The sequence below is a fragment of the Molothrus ater genome, chromosome 12, assembly GCF_012460135.2.
Source record: "Molothrus ater isolate BHLD 08-10-18 breed brown headed cowbird chromosome 12, BPBGC_Mater_1.1, whole genome shotgun sequence".
Taxonomy (NCBI): domain Eukaryota; kingdom Metazoa; phylum Chordata; class Aves; order Passeriformes; family Icteridae; genus Molothrus; species Molothrus ater.
Window position 1 is genome coordinate 7,916,256 of NC_050489.2, and position 18,088 is coordinate 7,934,343.

The following is an 18,088-nucleotide window of genomic DNA, read 5'->3' on the forward strand; positions in this document are numbered from 1 at the left end:
TTTTCTGAATGCACTCTATGGGCTGCTTTCCCTGTCCTGGCAGGGCTGTGGGTGGGCAGATGGAGGAGGAGGAGGAGGCAGAGCTGCCCGTGCAGAGTGCTGATCTGTAATGAACGTTCCACAGCTCAGGCTCCTGGGAGCAATCCACTCCCTTCTGCACACTGACACTGCACCAAAGCACTGAAGGGAGCAACTGTTGCCTGCCAGCTGCTTCAGTCTTTAGCAGCTGCTTCAGGAAGGTCCTAACAGGCAAACTGAATTTCTCCTGCATTGCTGGCTGTTTAGAAGATCTTAAAACCTTTTCTTTTTTGTCAGATCTAGAATTAAGTTAAAATTAAATTTTATTTACTGCAATTTGTTTCCTCAGTGGTTGAATGTTACATGGAACCGACACCATTGCTGTGTGGTTTGGGTTCTGTTTTGTTGGTTTTTGGGGGCTTTTTATATATTTAAAGTCATCTCTAGTATTTTTTGAAATTAGTCCCATGGTATTTTTGGTTTCATGTTTGTAAATGTCATCCTGTTTATTTTGGACAGTAGTGAACCAGATCCTGTGGCAAAGCAGGCCTGTTCTGCTTGTCTGCTTTGTGGGTCATGAGCTAGATATGTAATTCAGCACTTAGTGTATCTCTTTCTTCTTAGAATTTCATGCTCTTAATTATAGTGCTTTGAGTAGTTATGGCACAAGCAGGAATGAGTGTGATAAATGCAGCAAACAGGGGTTGTATACATCTGTAAAATGTAGTTCTGCTCTGTGTGTGTTATGGAAAAAAGGTTTTACTGATTTGCTAAATAAATTCAAATTCGTCATTTTTTGTTTCATTGCAGTGTTCAGCTTTTCACTTTATATTGAAATGACAGTAAATACTGTTCTTTTTGGTGGGTGTTTATTAAACCATGCTGTCAAGGGGACATTGACAGTTCAGCATAATTGGAATTTTGCTCTCTTTTGTAACCTGCTGTGTGAACTCTGTTGTGATGACAAAATCCCAGCACTGTAATTATGAAAATGTTTTTATTAATGAGGTTTCCAAATCTGCTTCTGCTTGTTCTTACAGTACAAGGATGCTGGTACTGGAAGATGTAAAGATGTCCACAAGCTATAAAGTTTGGATACACTTTAATGTAAATTATTATCTTTGCAGACCAGCTAGTTCACCATGGAACTCAAATTTTCATCTGCTGTTACAATTGCTTGTATTAGCTCGGTTGTATATTCCATATTTTTATCAAGTATTCCACAAATTTTTGCAAAAAAAGCAAGAATTATTGAAGTGCTCTTTGTTCTCCTATTTTGCCTGGAGTTTTATTAGTGATATCTTTGGTGTTGCTGCTCCTGTTGCCTGTGTCACCCCCGTTTCCCCATCCCCTTTCCTTCCCAGGCGCACCTACGTGGGCAGCATGCCTGGCAGGATCATCAATGGGCTGAAGACTGTCGGGGTGAACAATCCTGTTTTCCTCTTGGATGAGGTGGATAAACTGGCAAAGAGCTTGCAGGGGGATCCTGCAGCAGCCTTGCTTGAGGTAAGAGGTGTCAAACTGCAAGCATTGTTTCATTTGAGTTTTAAAAGAATTAAACTGGACTCAGAAGATTCACTGTACAAAAGAAGGTCTGAGAGTGCCAGCTCTGTTCTGATATTCCAATATCAGCTGCTGAGTTCTGACATGGGGGGTTCCTGTCAGTTCCTTGGGCACAGTGCAGATGCTGTTACACAGTGGCTAAGTAACAGAAATCTCAGTGAGCTGTACTTGAACCCAAGGAAAGATTTTGGGGTGTTTTCTGTATTTAAATAGTGTTCAAGTCCTGAACATCACTTATTTGGGGACTTCAAGACATTGGTTTTTAATGATCAATGTTGTTAGCTAAGAACTGTAGAGGATCTAGACAGTAACCAGACCTCCTCAAGTTTTCCCTTTCTTTCTTGGAACAACTTAAATGTATTTTTGAAGCTCTTGATGGTACCAGCTTATATTGGAGCTAAGCAGTTTACCCAGTGCATAATACGGACTAGATGCATGTTCTCTTAGGAGCATTTCTTTAATTTGTGTTGCAGTTAACTTTCTGAACTTGGATTTTTCATGTAAGTCACAGATTCCCACTCCTTGACTGATTATGGTGATGAGTGTTTGGCTGATTATGGTGTGATGAGTGTTAGCTTTCCATGAGAGTCAGGTTTTCCATGAGTGCATTTTTCTGAACTTCTGGCACTCAGATATGAATTGCTCTAATTTTGAAGCAGATATTACAGTTATTTTATCATGAAGGTTTTAGAGTTGTCAAAGTTGATTTGCTTAAAGACACAACATTCTGGAGATTCAGTTGATGACTTTGGTGAATGAGATACTGTTGGAATATTTTGTAAATCTCATCAAGTGTTGAGGTATTATTAATTAGGTTAGTTGGGCTTTCAGGAGGCCAAAACTGGAGTGATCACAAGGAAGATAAATTGAGACCTGTGCCTTGCAAGCTTCATGCATCATTGCAGACAGCAGTAAGGAGTTGTCAGAACCTTCATCCCAATTTCCATTTCTGGAGTGTGACGTGATATCCCATTACAATTCCCTTTTCCACTGATTTGTGCATATTCAGTGCTTTTGTTCTAGCAGTTTGCTAGAATAAAACATTCTCTTTGCTTTGGAGAGAGGCAGGAGCATGTCCTCAGGTGTGGGGGAGAGACAAAGCATTGCCCTTCCCTGGGCAGAAGAAGGCTGTGTCCATGTTCCTGTGCCAGCACGGATGGCACAGGAGAGAATGAGGGAGGTGCTGGCACAGCGGGGCTGGCCCAGGCTGAATTGTTGGGAGTGCCAGGGCAGATGCAGCACTAATGCACAGTGCTGGTTTTAGGATTGTGCATGCTTAGAGATTCCTTGTACTGCTGTAGTTTTACACCCTGCCTTCTCTTTTGTGTTCTCTCTGCCCTAGGGGCTGCCATGTTCCCACTGTTGCAGCTGCACTGCTTCTGGCATGGTGCTGTACCTGTTTCAGTCAAAGGGAGAGGCATTAGTAAAGAATACCCACATTATCTGAGCTAGCCTGGCTGGCTGTCACAGAAGTGACTTAGGGCATAATCCTAGAAGCATCTCAGTTGTCACACCTGAGGTATGGTAGCTTTAGCAGGTGGGGGTGAAAGTGGTTCTGATTGTATTTGCCTACCGAGTCATTCTAATGACTCTCTTGACTGACAGTGCTTAATGCAGTGATTTAAATATGAAAAATGCTACTTAAATTAAGGTGTCATGAGCTCATCTGGATGCTGTATGACATTCTGCAAATGAAGTGTCAATTGACTTCCTACAAACGTCATTATTTTCTTCCTGCTAGATAGTGGAAAATTACTGTTTTGACAAGGCCAACGAGTTCTTTGAAAATCAGTGTATGAACAGGCTGTGGTTTGAGAGCTCTGTTTTGATCTTTGCATGTTAACATGAACTAGTAGTAATTTAAATGTGCTAGCAAATAGCATGGCTTCACTTCTTTAGCTTTGAAAAATGACAGTTATGGTCCTTTACCTGTGCATTTACCAAGAGTGTAGTACACTTTTTTAGGGTGCATGAAGGGCCTCAAAGTGCAAAGAAAACAAGCAGAGAAGTGTAAGAAATACATTATTCCTTGTGCTATTCCTCTGAGGGATTTTATTTACAGTTTGCTGAAAGTGTAATGCTCTCTGTTTCTAAGTTTGCTGATACCTCTCCTGTCATTTGTCTTTTAGGTACTTGAACTAAGCTGTCCTAATTCTAGTCAATGAATGGATAAAAATACCTGAAAATCAATTTTTTCTATTTAGCTGGCTGTTGTTTGCTATGCAGACACAATGATTTGGAATTCCTTGGAAAGAGTGTTCCAATCGTGAATCTAGATCTGTAGATTAATATTGGTAATTTTATTCAACCTTTACTGGGTTTTATAATTTTTTTTCATTCCCTGCCCTTCAGTGGAGAACAATTGTGGTTTTCTATTGTGTCATTTGTGAAGGCAAACAAATTTAATTAATACCTGTTTATTGGTTGTGTTGGAATTCTGGTACTTTGTTGCTGCTTTGAGATGTTCCTGTTTTCCATCTCTTAAAACCACATTCTCAGGGATATTCAGCTCTGCTCCTGTCATGAATTTTTCCAGCTAAGCCTCATAAGATTCACTTCCCACTGCCTGCCTGGGCTGCAGGGTTTATGTAAGCCCTGCTAATTGCCCATTAGTTGCATCTGGAGAAGTAATTGCTCTATTAACCATGGCTGGGCTGCTCCCCTGTGAGATCTTTCTATCTCTCTGCTGCTGGCTAAACATCCCGAAGCAGGTGCTTTACCTCTTCTAATGGACAGATGTCTCATGGCTGGACATTATAGCCTCATTTTCATCTGCTTCTCGTGGTTTCTGTGGTTGGAAGGTCCATCTGGAGGGAGCAGAGGTGGGGGTTATGCTGGAGAGCAAACAGTAGGCAGTGGTCACCTAACTGCTGCATCTGCTGTTCACACTGCTGCTTGTGTGCTAAGTGCCACCATTAAGTATGAAAGGCACATCCTTTATTCCTTAGTGTGTAGGTGTGTTAAATTCTTGCTGTCCACAACAGGGCATATTCAGGAAGAAAACTGCCATCCCTGTGAGCTTGGGAGCAAAGCTTGGTGCTTTCTAATTGCTGGATATGTGTTTAGTTCTAATGCTTCTGCAGAGCTGTTGCTTCAGCAAGACAGAATGTCTTCCTATTTCCAGTTACTGTTCATTAACAAAGGAATATTTTAGTCTAAATTTAGATGACCTCTGTTAAAACCAGAAGAAAACAGAAATGGATCCAAGTGCCTGATAGTGACTATTTGTATGCAGGGAAATTAGACCAGGAGCATAGCCAGGCAATTAAACGCTCATGGAATTTATTCTGGATTTTGTGGTAATAAAAAGCTGTTACAGAGAAGCCTTTGTATGCATGTGAGCTATCTGTCATAAATTAGCCAAGATATTTTGTGCACTGAATGTTCTTTTTGTACTTCATATTTCTGTATTAGTTGAGTATCTTGGAAGACTTTTGAGCTTGAACTTCAGCACAGATACCTAACTGAAGAACAGTTCTATTTGCTTTGGAAAGTCTGTTTGAAATACAGAGGCAGGACATTGCTTTGTATCTTATTCTAAAAAATAGTTACCGTGACAAGGAATTATCAGTCCAGAGGATCTCCAGCCCTTGTAAAAAAATCTCAGATAATTCACATTTTTAGATATAATCCAAGTTGGTTTGGATTACAGTTTTCTTTATCTTTATTGGATAGTATTTTTACGTGTGAGTTCAGCATCAATATTTTGTATTTCTTCATAAATAACATTGTACTCACCAGCTTGGCACTTAGTAGGGTTCATAAGGATTTCTAGTTGCAGACTAGAAGGAGAGAGAAGCATGCATGTAAATAAATGTGTCAAAATGCCAATTTGGTCTTTTAGAATACATTGTTTTTCAGCAGCTTTGGAATTGCAAACACTTCAGCTGATAGACTAGAATTCTGTGGAGATATTAGTATTAAAAAAAAGAAGTTGAATTAGGATTAGCTATTTAAAACAGTTTAGAAAAATTTGCTAGAGTAGACTTTGAGTGGGAAGCTAATATTTGGTATAGACCTGCTTGTTTTGAAGCCAGTTTGTAGCTGCTGTGCTGCATCCCCTGCCTGTTGTTGTGTCTCCCTGTGGTTTAGGGCTGGGCTGGGGGGCTGGCTGAGGTAAGGCACAGCTCTGAATTATGTATCAGTGGACTTGGCTTGTCAGGATTTTTCAAGGCCTTTTGCCTTTGTTTGTAAAGAAGGGAGTAAATGACAGCAGCTTCTTGCTGAAGAGGGTAAGAAAAGCTTTTGAATAGCTTAGAGCCAGTGCACAATGGCATTCACTGAGTTCCAGCTCTAGGTTCAGAATTGGAGCATATGCTTCAGTATGTTTTAAGATTTCACTATTAAGGGGAATGTGTAACTGCTTTTAAATCTTTGCAGCTCTTCCAAATAAAATCCAAACGTATTCTGATTTTTAGGAAAGTCAGCTGTGATTCTGGCATTCTGTAATAGAATAATTTTTTAAGTTGGTTCTCATAATTAATTTTTTGAAAAGATTTTTCACTTTTCAAAGCCTGAGGAGAATTGAAGAGTAATGAAAATTCAGAATTGTTTCTTTATAACCAACAAAGAAGTCCCCAAATTCAGTTGTTGTTTTTTAATTATCAACACTGTTCTTGGCTATAATTCAGGTTGTGTGCATTCATTTGGGTGTAGGCAGACAAGTTATTTTGACAGTGGAGTGCTGTTTCTCAGGAGATGCATGGGCCCCATTATTTGTGACATGAGAATTATTTGTGTGGGTGTAGCATTATCATTCATCCTGTGGCAAGGAAGAGTGTGGCTGCACTTCAAGGGGATGTGAAGCAAAGGTGCTTCTCAGGTGATACAGGAGCCAGGGGTACATTGCTGTGTACAATGACCTTGCCATTTTTGGCACTGTTAAAAAATCTACAAGACAGCATCTCAGTACCCTCATGTTCCATGTATGTATTGAATATTTAGCACCTAATCTTAAATCTAGGCAAGTGTTGTATTAGCACACGTAAGTTGTACTAAAAACAATAGGAAGACAACACAGCTATTGAAGCCCTAGGTCTACTTGCTCAATAGATTTTTGAGGTTGGTCAGACTGTGTTTTTGTTCTGCAGTGCTTGTTCAGTTTTGTCTGCATTGTTTTGGAGCAAAAAGAAAAACAATTGTGTTGGGAAGGCCAGGGCTTGCCAAGGGTCAGAGCTTGCCTGGGATGTCGTGGGCAATAAGAACTTGTACTCCTCCTTTAGTAATAAACCTGGACAAAGCAGAAAGAGCGGGGCAGCTGATTTTGTGACAGCAGCTAAGGCTGGGATTGTGTTTTCCCCTTGGTCTCACAAAAGAGATCTCACAGGCTGGTGTAGGAGTAAGAAGTAAGCTTCTAGTAAGAAGAGCTGCCAGCAGCAGGTGAGGGTTGGAGTCAGGGATCACTTGGGAGAATTCTCCTTGTTCCATGGGACCACGTGGACTGCTTTTCCAAGGTTGCTGGGAGTCCTTGAAGGACCACTCTGCCATGTGTGAAAGGTCATGGAGATGCAGCTTAGGGAAGGTGCTTGATGGCTGGAGAAATGCTGCAGCTCCTCTAGAAAGGGGCAGCAACAAGTCAGGGGAAGTGGCTTTTTGAACTGTACATGTGATGTGACATGTAGTCACAGAGTAATCCAGGCAAGGCCAGGATTTATTGATAGCCATAATGTATTTCATTACTGTAAAGTCAGATGGGACAGATCCAAATGGAATATAATAAAAATGTGCATATTTTATTTACTTCTGAATGAACAATTGTGTGACTTTTTTGTGTTCACTCTTGTTAAGGTCCTGGATCCAGAACAAAATCACAGTTTCACTGATCACTACCTAAATGTAGCCTTTGACCTGTCCCAAGTGCTTTTCATAGCTACAGCCAACACTACAGCCACAATCCCACCTGCCCTGCTGGACAGAATGGAGGTTATCCAGGTGCCAGGTAACACTGCAGTGCCTTCATGACATGGCTGCTGCAGGTCTTTAAACAAGGTTGGGGTGTTCCTGCTGAAATGAAAGGCAGCTCCTTAAGGAAAGCCTGCCAGGAGTCTGGAGTGCATGGCTGGGGTCATCAGAAGGGACAAGGCAGGATGCCTCTCCTGTGGCCTCTGTCACAAGGATAGTATTTACCATTGTATTAGCACTCAAGAAAATGGTTTAAAAGTATTTAGCACTCAGGAAAATGCAGTTCCAGGTCTATGGTGATACATGGATACATTCTGTAATGATATTTTCCTTCACTGATTCGTTTATATTCTAATGGTCACTTGGCTGATGCATCTTTTTAAGATTCCAATGGAGAAAGGGGTCTTTGAAACACTAAAATTCTCTTCTTGTTTGTGTGAAGTTTTGAATAGCCACAAAGGATCATACCAACAGCCTTGTAGATTATAGCTGGGGGAGGCCTTTTCCTAAATTCAATCAGGTAGAATTGTAAAAGATAAGAAATTTGATTATGTTGTAGTATGTAAGCAAAAAGATCATTAATAAATACATAAATGCCTTTTTTTTTTTCTTTTGAAGGATACACACAAGAAGAAAAAATTGAAATTGCACATAGACACTTGATTCCTAAACAGCTTGAACTACATGGTCTGACTCCACAGCAAATACAGATTCCCCAAGTAACCACTCTGGGCATAATTACCAGGTAAATCGGTTCATTGCTTTCAGTGTAAATACCTTCTTTTATAAATCAGTTTATGAAGTGGTAATACAAATATATCTTAATATGTATTGTCCTTAATAGCTTCAGCAGTTCAACAGTTGGTAGCTTATGGAATTGCTCTTTCCCTAGCTCTTACCTTCTCTAGAGAACATCCTTTCTGTAGAGAATCCCTTGCTCCTGCTCCCCAGGTGAGGCTCACAGTCAGTTGTGCTGACACAATTGCCAAGGCCCTGAATAAACAGGAGTACCTGAGGCTGGTGCGGCTGCACTGTGTGAAGCCATGGCCCTGGCAGCAGACAACATGTAGTTTAAAGAACCAAGTTATATTTCTATAATTTTCGTACAAAAAATGGAAACTAGGCTTCCTTTTTTTCCCTTGTGACTTGATGGGTACATTTGTTTAGATCTTGAATTAGGCTTAAAAAATTAAAGTACAGGATTTTTAAATAGCTTCTATTCATTAGAACTGGGGTTTTTGTTAGACATGACAGCAAATGTATTGATCAAAACATCTTTGGAACTTGAAACCAGCTCATTTCCAATGAAAAAGTGTACTGATTCAATGAATTGAAGTATTTTATGACCAGTATTTTGGCTGTTTTGTGTAGTGTTACTGCCTGGTGCTTCTTTTTAGTTCATAGACTAAAACAAAATATTCTTTTATGGCCAGTTCCTCAACTTCCACTGAGTTATATATTTTAAGTTTTAAAATAATTTTTCCTTTTAATTTTAATGCATCCAGGAAGAGCTCAGTGGTATTGGACATTGCTTAGCATTTTATGAAGGTTTGACACCAGCTGTTAGTCATGTCTTCCCACTCAGTAATTAGTCTGCAGTTTTATCAGCAACCACAATTATTTTGATAAAAACAAATTCTTTTTTTCCTAAGTACCAGAGCAGCCCAAGGTTTTGGTCCCTTTGCCATGCCATTTCTGTGGTGTGTGGTCAGTGAGAAGTGTGTTTCCACTGCAGAGAGCTCTGTCCTGCAGAGCCCAGCCCAGCTCTTGTCTCCCCAGGTACACGAGGGAGGCGGGAGTGCGAGCCCTGGATCGGAAGCTGGGAGCCATTTGCAGAGCAGTGGCTGTGAAGGTGGCAGAAGGGCAGCACAAAGAAGCAAAGCCAGATCGTGCTGAGCTGGGGGAAGGAGAAGGTGTGTATCTTTGGCATGTTTTGTTAAAAAGGGAGCTTCTAATGTAGTCACTAGGAAGCTAGTGTAGCAACTTTTCCTCCTGTTTTATTCTGCTTTAAGGACTCTTGTTTTCAAAAGCCTGGCAGATAGTGTGACAATGTTATTATGTGCAGCTTTAGTGCTGAATTATGACTTAGGACATAATTTGAGTCGTTTCAGCCTGCTGAGTTGGTAATTGACAAGTTCAGTGCATCCGTTTTATGTCCTAGAGATGCAGTTATGATTTGTGTATGTCTTCCTAGGTTTTTTAATGCAAATCTTTCACTTCTTCTCTAAGCATGGCTGTAGTTCCTACTAGCTCAGAACTCAATCTGGTTATTTTGTTGTACACTAAAAAAATTGTCTGCTTGAAGGGCTCTGAAATTAGAATTCTTTTTATGTGTCTTTTAAGACCATGCTTGTTCAAAGTCTCTCGAAGCTTTGGTAACTTCTCAGCCTCAGTTAGTCTGCTCTTGTCTCCCATATGTACAGACAGTGTTTTATCATTTCCAGTCATCAAACACACTGAAAGAAAACTAAACACAAAACTCTCAAACAGCAAAAATACCCAGGTAACTGCTTCACCAGTAAAGGCAGGTCTCTTTCTAGTCTGGAAATAGGAGGGGGAAGGATGAAGTGAGTTGAGTGTTCTGGGATAACTGTAATGTCTGTGAAAACTGTAATATAAGAACATTGAATTTGGCAGTGTTTGCTCAAGCAGGTTCAGCTTGGTTTTCTCTGAACGTTTGGCTTAAAGGCAGTGAGCTCTCACAGCAGCAGTGACTGAATCCATGAGCAATCCTGCAGTTTAAATCATCTCATCTCCATTAAAAGGCAGAGCTTTTAAGACATTTACCAATGCTTTCCTTTTCTATTGTGTGTGTGTCCTGTACCTTCTGTGCTCTGATGGACTTTGAAGTCAAACACTGACTTGTTGATGCTTCTGTGGTTGTGAGTGCTGAGCCTTTGGCTGTGCTGGCCCAGCTCAGCAGCACCAGGCAGTACCAGGTGTCCTGGCTACTGCACCTTCTGCATGGTAACTTTGACAAGTCATATTTGCAAAGGAGGTAGCTGTGTCTAAAATGTGGTTCAGAGGTCTAATGCAGCTGCTGAATAAAAAGAGATGTTCTGCTCTTCAAGCATTCTGCTAAAATAGACAAGAGGTAGGTTCAGAGCACAACTCCTGGTACTGTAAGAAGAAACACTTTATTATTAAGGCAGGTAACAAAAAGGAACTGTACTAGACATCTCAATCCAGTGAGAGAGTTATTTACCATGTTAAAATTAGCACTGTGCTTGCAACTGAGGTATTTACACTGTTAAAATTACACACTGTTAAAATTAGTTCTGGACTTGCAACTTACCAAAGCTAAGTGAAAATAGCAGCCCCAGTGCTTCAGAAGGGAGCAAAATGCTGGCATTTTTGGTTGACCCAGTTTGGAGTTAAGAAAAAAATGAGCTGTGAAGAGTTGCCTTGTATTTCTGAAGTGAAAACTGTCCATAAGAAAAAGGTGTATTAATAAAAGGCAGTCTGAGGGACAGGTGTCTCTGCAGTGAAACTCTGTGCAGAACAGTGCAATGTGGAAAGTGGGTTTTATTTTGTACTGACACTGTGCTTACACCCTGGTGTGTTTTTACAGTGTGTCATTTCCTGGGAGTGTGTGAGAGTAGGAGCCTTTTAAAAAATACTTTTATTTTCATTCTGTAGGTTGGAAACAACTAAGTCTTCAAAACAAAGCTTGTAAATATCTCCAAATACTTGCAAGTTGATGCAAATAATGGGACTTGTAGTCTAAATTGATTTCTTTGGCCTTTTTTCCTCCTGTTGATTAGTGGACATTTGTGCAGTTGTGCATCATGATGATGAATTTTTATTTCATATAATGAATGACTCTGGAAGATTAGTTAATCAAGTTCTCATCCCTTAATAGTTTCATTTAGAATAATTTCTGGAATTTTTTTTCTTTATCTCTATAAAAATTCCTGGCAGTCATTTTTGCTTCCTGCATTTGTGTGTTGCTGATGAGAGACTGACACTCTGCAGTTAGTGTGCCTTGAGCTGTGACTAGGAGAGGGCACATGCAGGCTTCCCTTGCTTGCTAAAACAGAATTTCTACCTGATCCAGAGCATAGCAAATCCTGCCACGGTGCTGTTAATTCAACTGAGTGCCTCTGCCTGGGGTTGTAGTAAGAGTTAAGGACACCAGGTGGTAGAATCACAGCCTTCCACCATTCCATCGATTCAGTCAGGTTATTACCTCCAGGGAGAGCAGCTGTTTCCAAGGCTTTGCTCAAGTTGAGGCTTTTGCCCCTGTGTGGCAGTGGCTCTGGGAAGGGAGGGCACTGCCCTGCACAGCTGGAGACTGAGCCTGGGTTCAGCACTTCCAGAAATGCAGCCCTGAAATGCACGGGCAGCTTGGAGTGCCTCCCTGCTCCTGGAACTCCTGAGCTTTCTGGAGAGCTTGGTGAGTGCAGGAATGTTGCTTTGTGTCAGTTGTGGAGTGTGCACAGGGAGCTTTTTCAGCGTTTTCAGAGCTCTCTGGGGAGTCAGCCCTGTGCACAGCCATGCTGGCTGATCTTTCACTGAAACACTAGCTCAGATTTAGGAGACACTCCTCGAGTCTTTTGACTCTACAAGAAATTCTAGAAGTCACAAAAATATGTGAAACTCTCCTTCCTATTTTAGTGCAACTGCCTTGAGAATACAATGCAGCAACTGTGCACTAAGGCATCATGTCATGATACAGCAGTTGAAACCCAGGGTAAAAAACAATTTGTCTAATTCAGACCCAAAGGGAGATTTAGGACAGGTAATATTTCAGAAGCAAAAGTGATGAAATGAGGATTGTGTTTATGTTGAAACTAAGGCTTTAAACATACTTCAATATTTCCATAACCCAGCAATACAGAGCAGTTTGTTACACTCCTTGTGGATGAAACATTTGGTTTTAAATTAAATGCAAATTTGACCAAAGTGGTCAGTGTGAACTGACACATGAAATCTGCTGAGCATCAGTGACTGCAGGTACCCAGGTCTGAGCTCTGCTGACCTTAGAGAGCTTCCAGCTCTGCAATGTGGACCTTTTTCTGAAATTTCTGAAAATTGCTTGGAATGACTTCTCTGCAGGAGGTCAAAAAGACATAAGTGTTCTGAGAAGTTTGGCTTGAATACAAATTAATTTTTAAAGTGTCATTTTTCCATGTTAAGTTATCTAAATATTCCTGCATGAGCACCTCACCTTCAAGTGTTTCCAGTACACATTGTTATTGTAGGTCACTAATGATGGAATGTAATTCTTTTGTGGAAAGAGAACTTTTCTGGTGCTGTGGGGAGAAATGCACATAGCATTAAATTTGAGCATGTAAGTAACTTCAAACAGGATTAGGGCCCCAGGAAATTGTTCCCTTCCTAAAGAAACACTTCCTAAAAGTTTGGTGCATAAGATTTAAGTTTGGCAGTGGAATGTTGCTTTTAGGGAGCAGTTTGATGTTATGGCTGCCTTTGAATGTGAACTGTTGTCAGCAGAAGCAATCCCATCCTTCTTTACCTAAATGCACTTCTGGGGGTTTTTACTTTGAAGGGACCAAAAGAGTTCTGAGTCTGTCTGTTGTGTGCTGAAGCATCTGCTGCTAAGTCAGATGAGAAAGAAAGAAAGAAAGAAAGTAGAATCCTAACATTTTAAAGTAGTTTTTAACATAACACTGATTCGCTGAATTGCTACAGAGATATAAAAAAGAGCATCAGCATGATGGACAAGGTTTCAAGTCTGGTGGCAATTAAAAGATAATAAAATTTTATCTTGGTCAGGAAGTGTGGCTAGAAATCTTTGGGTTTAGACTTGTGTTGCTAGTGTTTAATTTAAATCTGTTCTGTGAGGAGATGAGAATTTGCTACATGTTGAGGAAGTTTTAGACTTTTGTATTCTCTCATTTTCATTAGAAGGCAGCAGTCTAATCTTGGTGCCATGAAATGTCTATTAACATTAAATCTTTAATTACATTTAATAGTTCATTGTCAGTATGTTTTCTCAGGAGTCCATTATCTTACAAATCCATTATTTACATGTGAGATGTAGTTTTATTTTGGGAACTTGCAAAGACAGATTTCTGAAGAACATTGTGATCTTTGAGTAGCTGCAGATTCTGCTTGGAAAATTTTACAAACAGTCTTTTTTTGGTTGGTTGTTTTTTGAACTTATTTTTGGTTACTTGGGGAGGGTTATGTGTTGTTTATTTTTAGTATTACAATTTTTAAATGTTAAAACAACTCAATACCATGCTGCTTTTGTGTAAGCAGACATGTAATAGCAGAGCAGCAGGTGGTTCCTCTCGTGCAGTTTGGAGCTCTGCTGAGGGCACTTTTTGACCTTTTAGTTTATTTTGCCAACTTGTCTCAAAGTGTAAGATGATTAAGCTGCTGTCCTAATGAGAAGTTCTGTTTCTGGAAACCTGAATTTTAGTGTCTTGTTTTAGATAACTATGCCATTTAGCTTGTACTGTGGTTTATGGCTGTTAGTCTGGGGAAGGTAAGGAACACAATTTGTCATTGTTAGTGGAAATCTTAATTACTTTTGTCTGCATAGATTCCTCATAGTCAGCACCTGTTTAAAGATGATAAATAGAGATGGCTTTTTCCTTCAAAGAAAAAGTTAGAGTTTGTAATTACATTTTGGACATCACTGCTTTTACAGAAAATTAGATAGTGACAGAATTTAGTTTAACATTTTTGGAAAAGGTCTGGAGTTTGTTATTGTTACAGATCATAAAACGGGATCTACTCATTAGATCAGATATAGAAGAGAGTTTCTGATTCTTTTAATGGGGCAGGTGGCCTCAAATTCCCTGATTTGTTTATGAGGAGTTTGTCTCTTCTGCTGTATACAGAGCTAGATGAAATAAATACATTTGTGTTTGTTAGGCAGTAAAATCATGGTACAGAACATAAGCAGCTGGTTTAAAACTCAGTTTTGCTTTGAAATATGGATTGCATCTCAGATTATCAAATAGCACTGAAATTGCAGTCTGAATTGCAAGAATAGCATGCAGGGTCAAGCTTCCTAGACTTGCCAGTATTTATGTCTTTGAGTTTGTTATGTACAAAAATAGCAGTTTAACAAAAGCAGAGAGACATGCTGGAACAACAGGAGGCATCTGACTAAGGCAGTGTTTGCAGCAGAGGAATGGGATTTAGCCATGGAGCAGTGGGTTGGACAATGAAAGATTAGTGGCTGTTGGTAAGAACTCTTAGATTGGAGTCCTGAATGAAAGCTGAGGTGCTGCTGTTGTGTTAATGGTGATGTGGAATGTTTTCCTTGATGCTCTCTTAAGGCATTAGTGAGAATTGCACAGTCAAAAAATTATCTGTAAAATGGTCTTTATGTATCAGCACTAGTAACAGGAAAGTTTGTATCTTGTGAAAGGAGACATCCTCCTTCATCCCTTCTGAGAATTGCTTCTGCACCACTGACCACCTCTTCATGTTATAGTGAATAGATTAGATCAGTGATTTGTGGTTTTCTGTGCTTGTTTGTACTCTTGGATCTTCAGTTACTGTGCATGCAGTGATGTGCAGGGGAAGAACCAGAAAGCTCCTTTTCAAACTAAAATTAGAAAGAAGTCAAAGAAAGTAAACAACCCATATTTGGATCCAGAATCTGTGCAGGAGTCCTGAAGCTCAGTGTACACTGCTGTGTCATACAGACTTCAGATGTGTGTTGGGCTGGGGTTGGGAACAAAAGTCCTCACTCTGTGTGTGCAGGACAGCCCCAGGGCAGGGAGCACTGCCTGAGAGGGCCACAGAGCCTCAGGAACAGCTGGATTGTCCAAGCATTCTTCATTTCTCTGAGAGATCCTTCACTAAAACACTGCTTAGGGCTCTTGAGAAATGCTGATAGGCCTCTTGCACCTGGATCAGATCTGTGGGGAAATGATTCCCTGCCTGCATTGTCCCTCTGCTCCCAGTTCCTGGGTACCTGTGCAGTGTCAGGGCCTGCCAGTTCTGGAGCTCAGCCATGCAAACAGCTCCTCTGCAGGCTGGGGTGAACTTGGCATTGCCATGGTTCCCATCACAGTTCACTGGCACCACATTTCTCTTCACAGAGAAAAGCAAGGCACAGTTCTTCCCAAGAATATTTCTGGGTTTCACATTCTCTGAACCTCAGACAAAGAAAACACAATTCTTATCTCATTTGCTGTGCCTGTGTCGTGCAAAAGTAGAATGCAGTGTGGATTGTTTACCCACAGTGATGGTGTCTTGTTTCCTTGGCCTGTCAGGGCCAGCTGTGTGTGTGTGTGTGTGTGTCAGGACTGTGGGCTGACAGTCATGAGTCTCTGTGCAGTGTGTGCAGAGTTGAGTGCTTGGCAGATTCACTTTAGATGTAATATAGTGTAATATAGTATAGAATAATATACTATAATAAAGTCATTAATTAGCCTTCTGATACCAATGGAGTTCTCCTCATCATTTCTCCCTTCGTTGGGGCATTCCCTGTGAATACCATAGTTCACTTCTGTATAAAAAGAGAAAACAGAAATTTGAAGGCAGTTCTGCTAAGGAAGCCACTGTACAGGTAAGAAATCCACTCCTGCTGTGAGTGAAGGAAGGGAAGAGCCCCTTTCTGAACCCATAACTGTTGCTTTAATTGTTGGTCCCTCCTGGGTGACACCTGAGTATATTGCATTCAAAAGTGTCAGGCTGCTGGGGGTTTATAGCCCTTCCTCAAGAGTATATCCTGCCTGTAGGTGGTTCTGAAAATGTCTGGTAATTGGACCTTGGAGGAATTTTTTGCTGCTGCTGGTTATTGAGCATGGCACCATAGCAATATCTCCTTCAACAAAGAGAAGAGCAGAGCCCTCTGTGTGTGTAGTATTTCAAGACAAAGGCCACAGGCTGTTACACCAAAATTGAGATTCTTCCACTGCACAAGGCCTGTATGTGTTCTGTTCTGAGCTGGCTGTTGAACAGACAGGAGATGTCAGTTTTGTGAGTTAAGCAGCCTGAGTAGGTGGAAGGTGTCCCTGTGTGTGGTGGGGACTTGGGCTGGTGATCTTTAGGGTCCCTTCCAACCCAAACCCTTCTATGCCTGACTAAAGCCCTAAAACTCATAGGAGACAAAAACCAACATGAGCAATGTCCCAGCAGAGCCTGTGCTGCAGGGGCTGCCCTGCAGGTGCTCTGTGCTGGGGCACACTTGTAAACACTCAGAAAGGAACAGGAGTTCCTGCAGTGTCAGAGCTGCCCCCAGAATTGTTCAGCTGCACATTCTCTGTTACACCAGCCTGCACATGGCTCCTCCTGCAGGAATTAACCCTTTCCTGTCAGGGTGGGCAGGCCCTGCACAGGCTCCCAGAGAAGCTGTGGCTGCCCCATCCTTTGGAAGTGTCCAAGGCCAGCTTGGACAGGGCTCTGAGCCACCTGGGATGGTGGAAGGTGTCCCTGCAAGACCCCAAAGCAAGATCAGCTTTAAGGTCCTTTACAGCCCAAACTATTCTGATTCTGTGAAATACTGGTTTTCTGCACAAATCTGGTGAAAAATGTAAAGTCTTAAATGAGCCTAATGTGTTTTGCTATTTGAATTAGTTTAAAATGCACTTAAGCTGATGAGTTGCATCTCTGTCAGTGCTCTAGATTAAATTTTATCTTTGATGAACACTTAGAACATATTTAAGCTTAATAATTACATTTCATGCCATATTATCTTTAATTTGACAAGATTTTTGTGAGAGATGGTTTGAGCACATTTTCCTGAACTTACTGAGCATTTCATTGCATGTTTTATTTTTCTGTCACAATTTTTTAAAAATTCCTCTGTCTAGGAAAGACCATTACAAATGCTAAATTAGATTTTCTTCCCTTAGATTGCAAAGAACACGTCACAGAAGATGCCAAACCTGAATCCATCAGTGACACAGCTGACCTGGCTCTGCCACCTGAAATGCCAATTTTAATTGATTTCCACGCTCTGAAAGATATCCTGGGGCCCCCCCATGTATGACATGGAGGTAACATCCTCATTTGTTTCTGTTTGATGCTGTTTCTGGCTGATATGATTATTGCTATTAACTGAGTCTATACAATGCTAATAACTTCAAAATATGTTAATAACAGCACTGTTTATGTTCCACAATGTGTGTTTTCACCTAAAGCTTTTCTTTTCTTTTAATTGAGGGTACATAAATGACATAGTGCCCTGACTTTTCTGTTAGCAAAGATTCCTGCAGCAGTGCTGAAGAATGTGGTGGTGTTTTTTCAGTTTGAAACAATTTTGCTTTTGTTTGGGGGATGTTTGGTGGTCTTGGGAAAGAAGCCAAAAGTAGAGCCCAGGAATGCTGTCTCTGCAGCAGCTGTGCTAAGGACTGCTCCTCATCCCTCCTTAAAGCCAGGCAGCATTTTGGGGTATTCAAACCACTTCAGCTTGCACCAGAAGTTCTCAGACATTCTTTAGGTTAATGTGACTCTTAGCTATTCAAATGTTCTATGATCAGTCAGGCACCTCCAGCTCTGCTCCTCAATAGGCATATTTCAGATTTTTTGCTTTCCCCCATCTGTATTTTGCTCCTTTCTGTAGAAATGCCATCAGTTAAAGTAGTTTGTTAGTTTGGGATTCTCATTTCACCGGTGATAGTGACACTGACAGTTGTTCTCTGGTTCTGAGAACTTTCCTCTTACAATTATT

At 40.8% G+C, this 18,088-nt stretch overlaps 1 protein-coding gene across 1 annotated transcript in view; it reads left to right on the forward strand.

Annotated features, from left to right (window-relative positions):
• LONP2 (lon peptidase 2, peroxisomal) overlaps positions 1-18,088 on the forward strand; it is a 37,277-nt gene that overhangs the window by 10,470 nt on the left and 8,719 nt on the right. Inside the window, 6 exon segments of the mRNA XM_036390189.1 lie at positions 1,383-1,524; positions 7,369-7,519; positions 8,101-8,227; positions 9,262-9,395; positions 17,271-17,389; positions 17,391-17,414. Of these exon segments, the coding sequence (XP_036246082.1) occupies positions 1,383-1,524; positions 7,369-7,519; positions 8,101-8,227; positions 9,262-9,395; positions 17,271-17,389; positions 17,391-17,414 (697 nt within the window).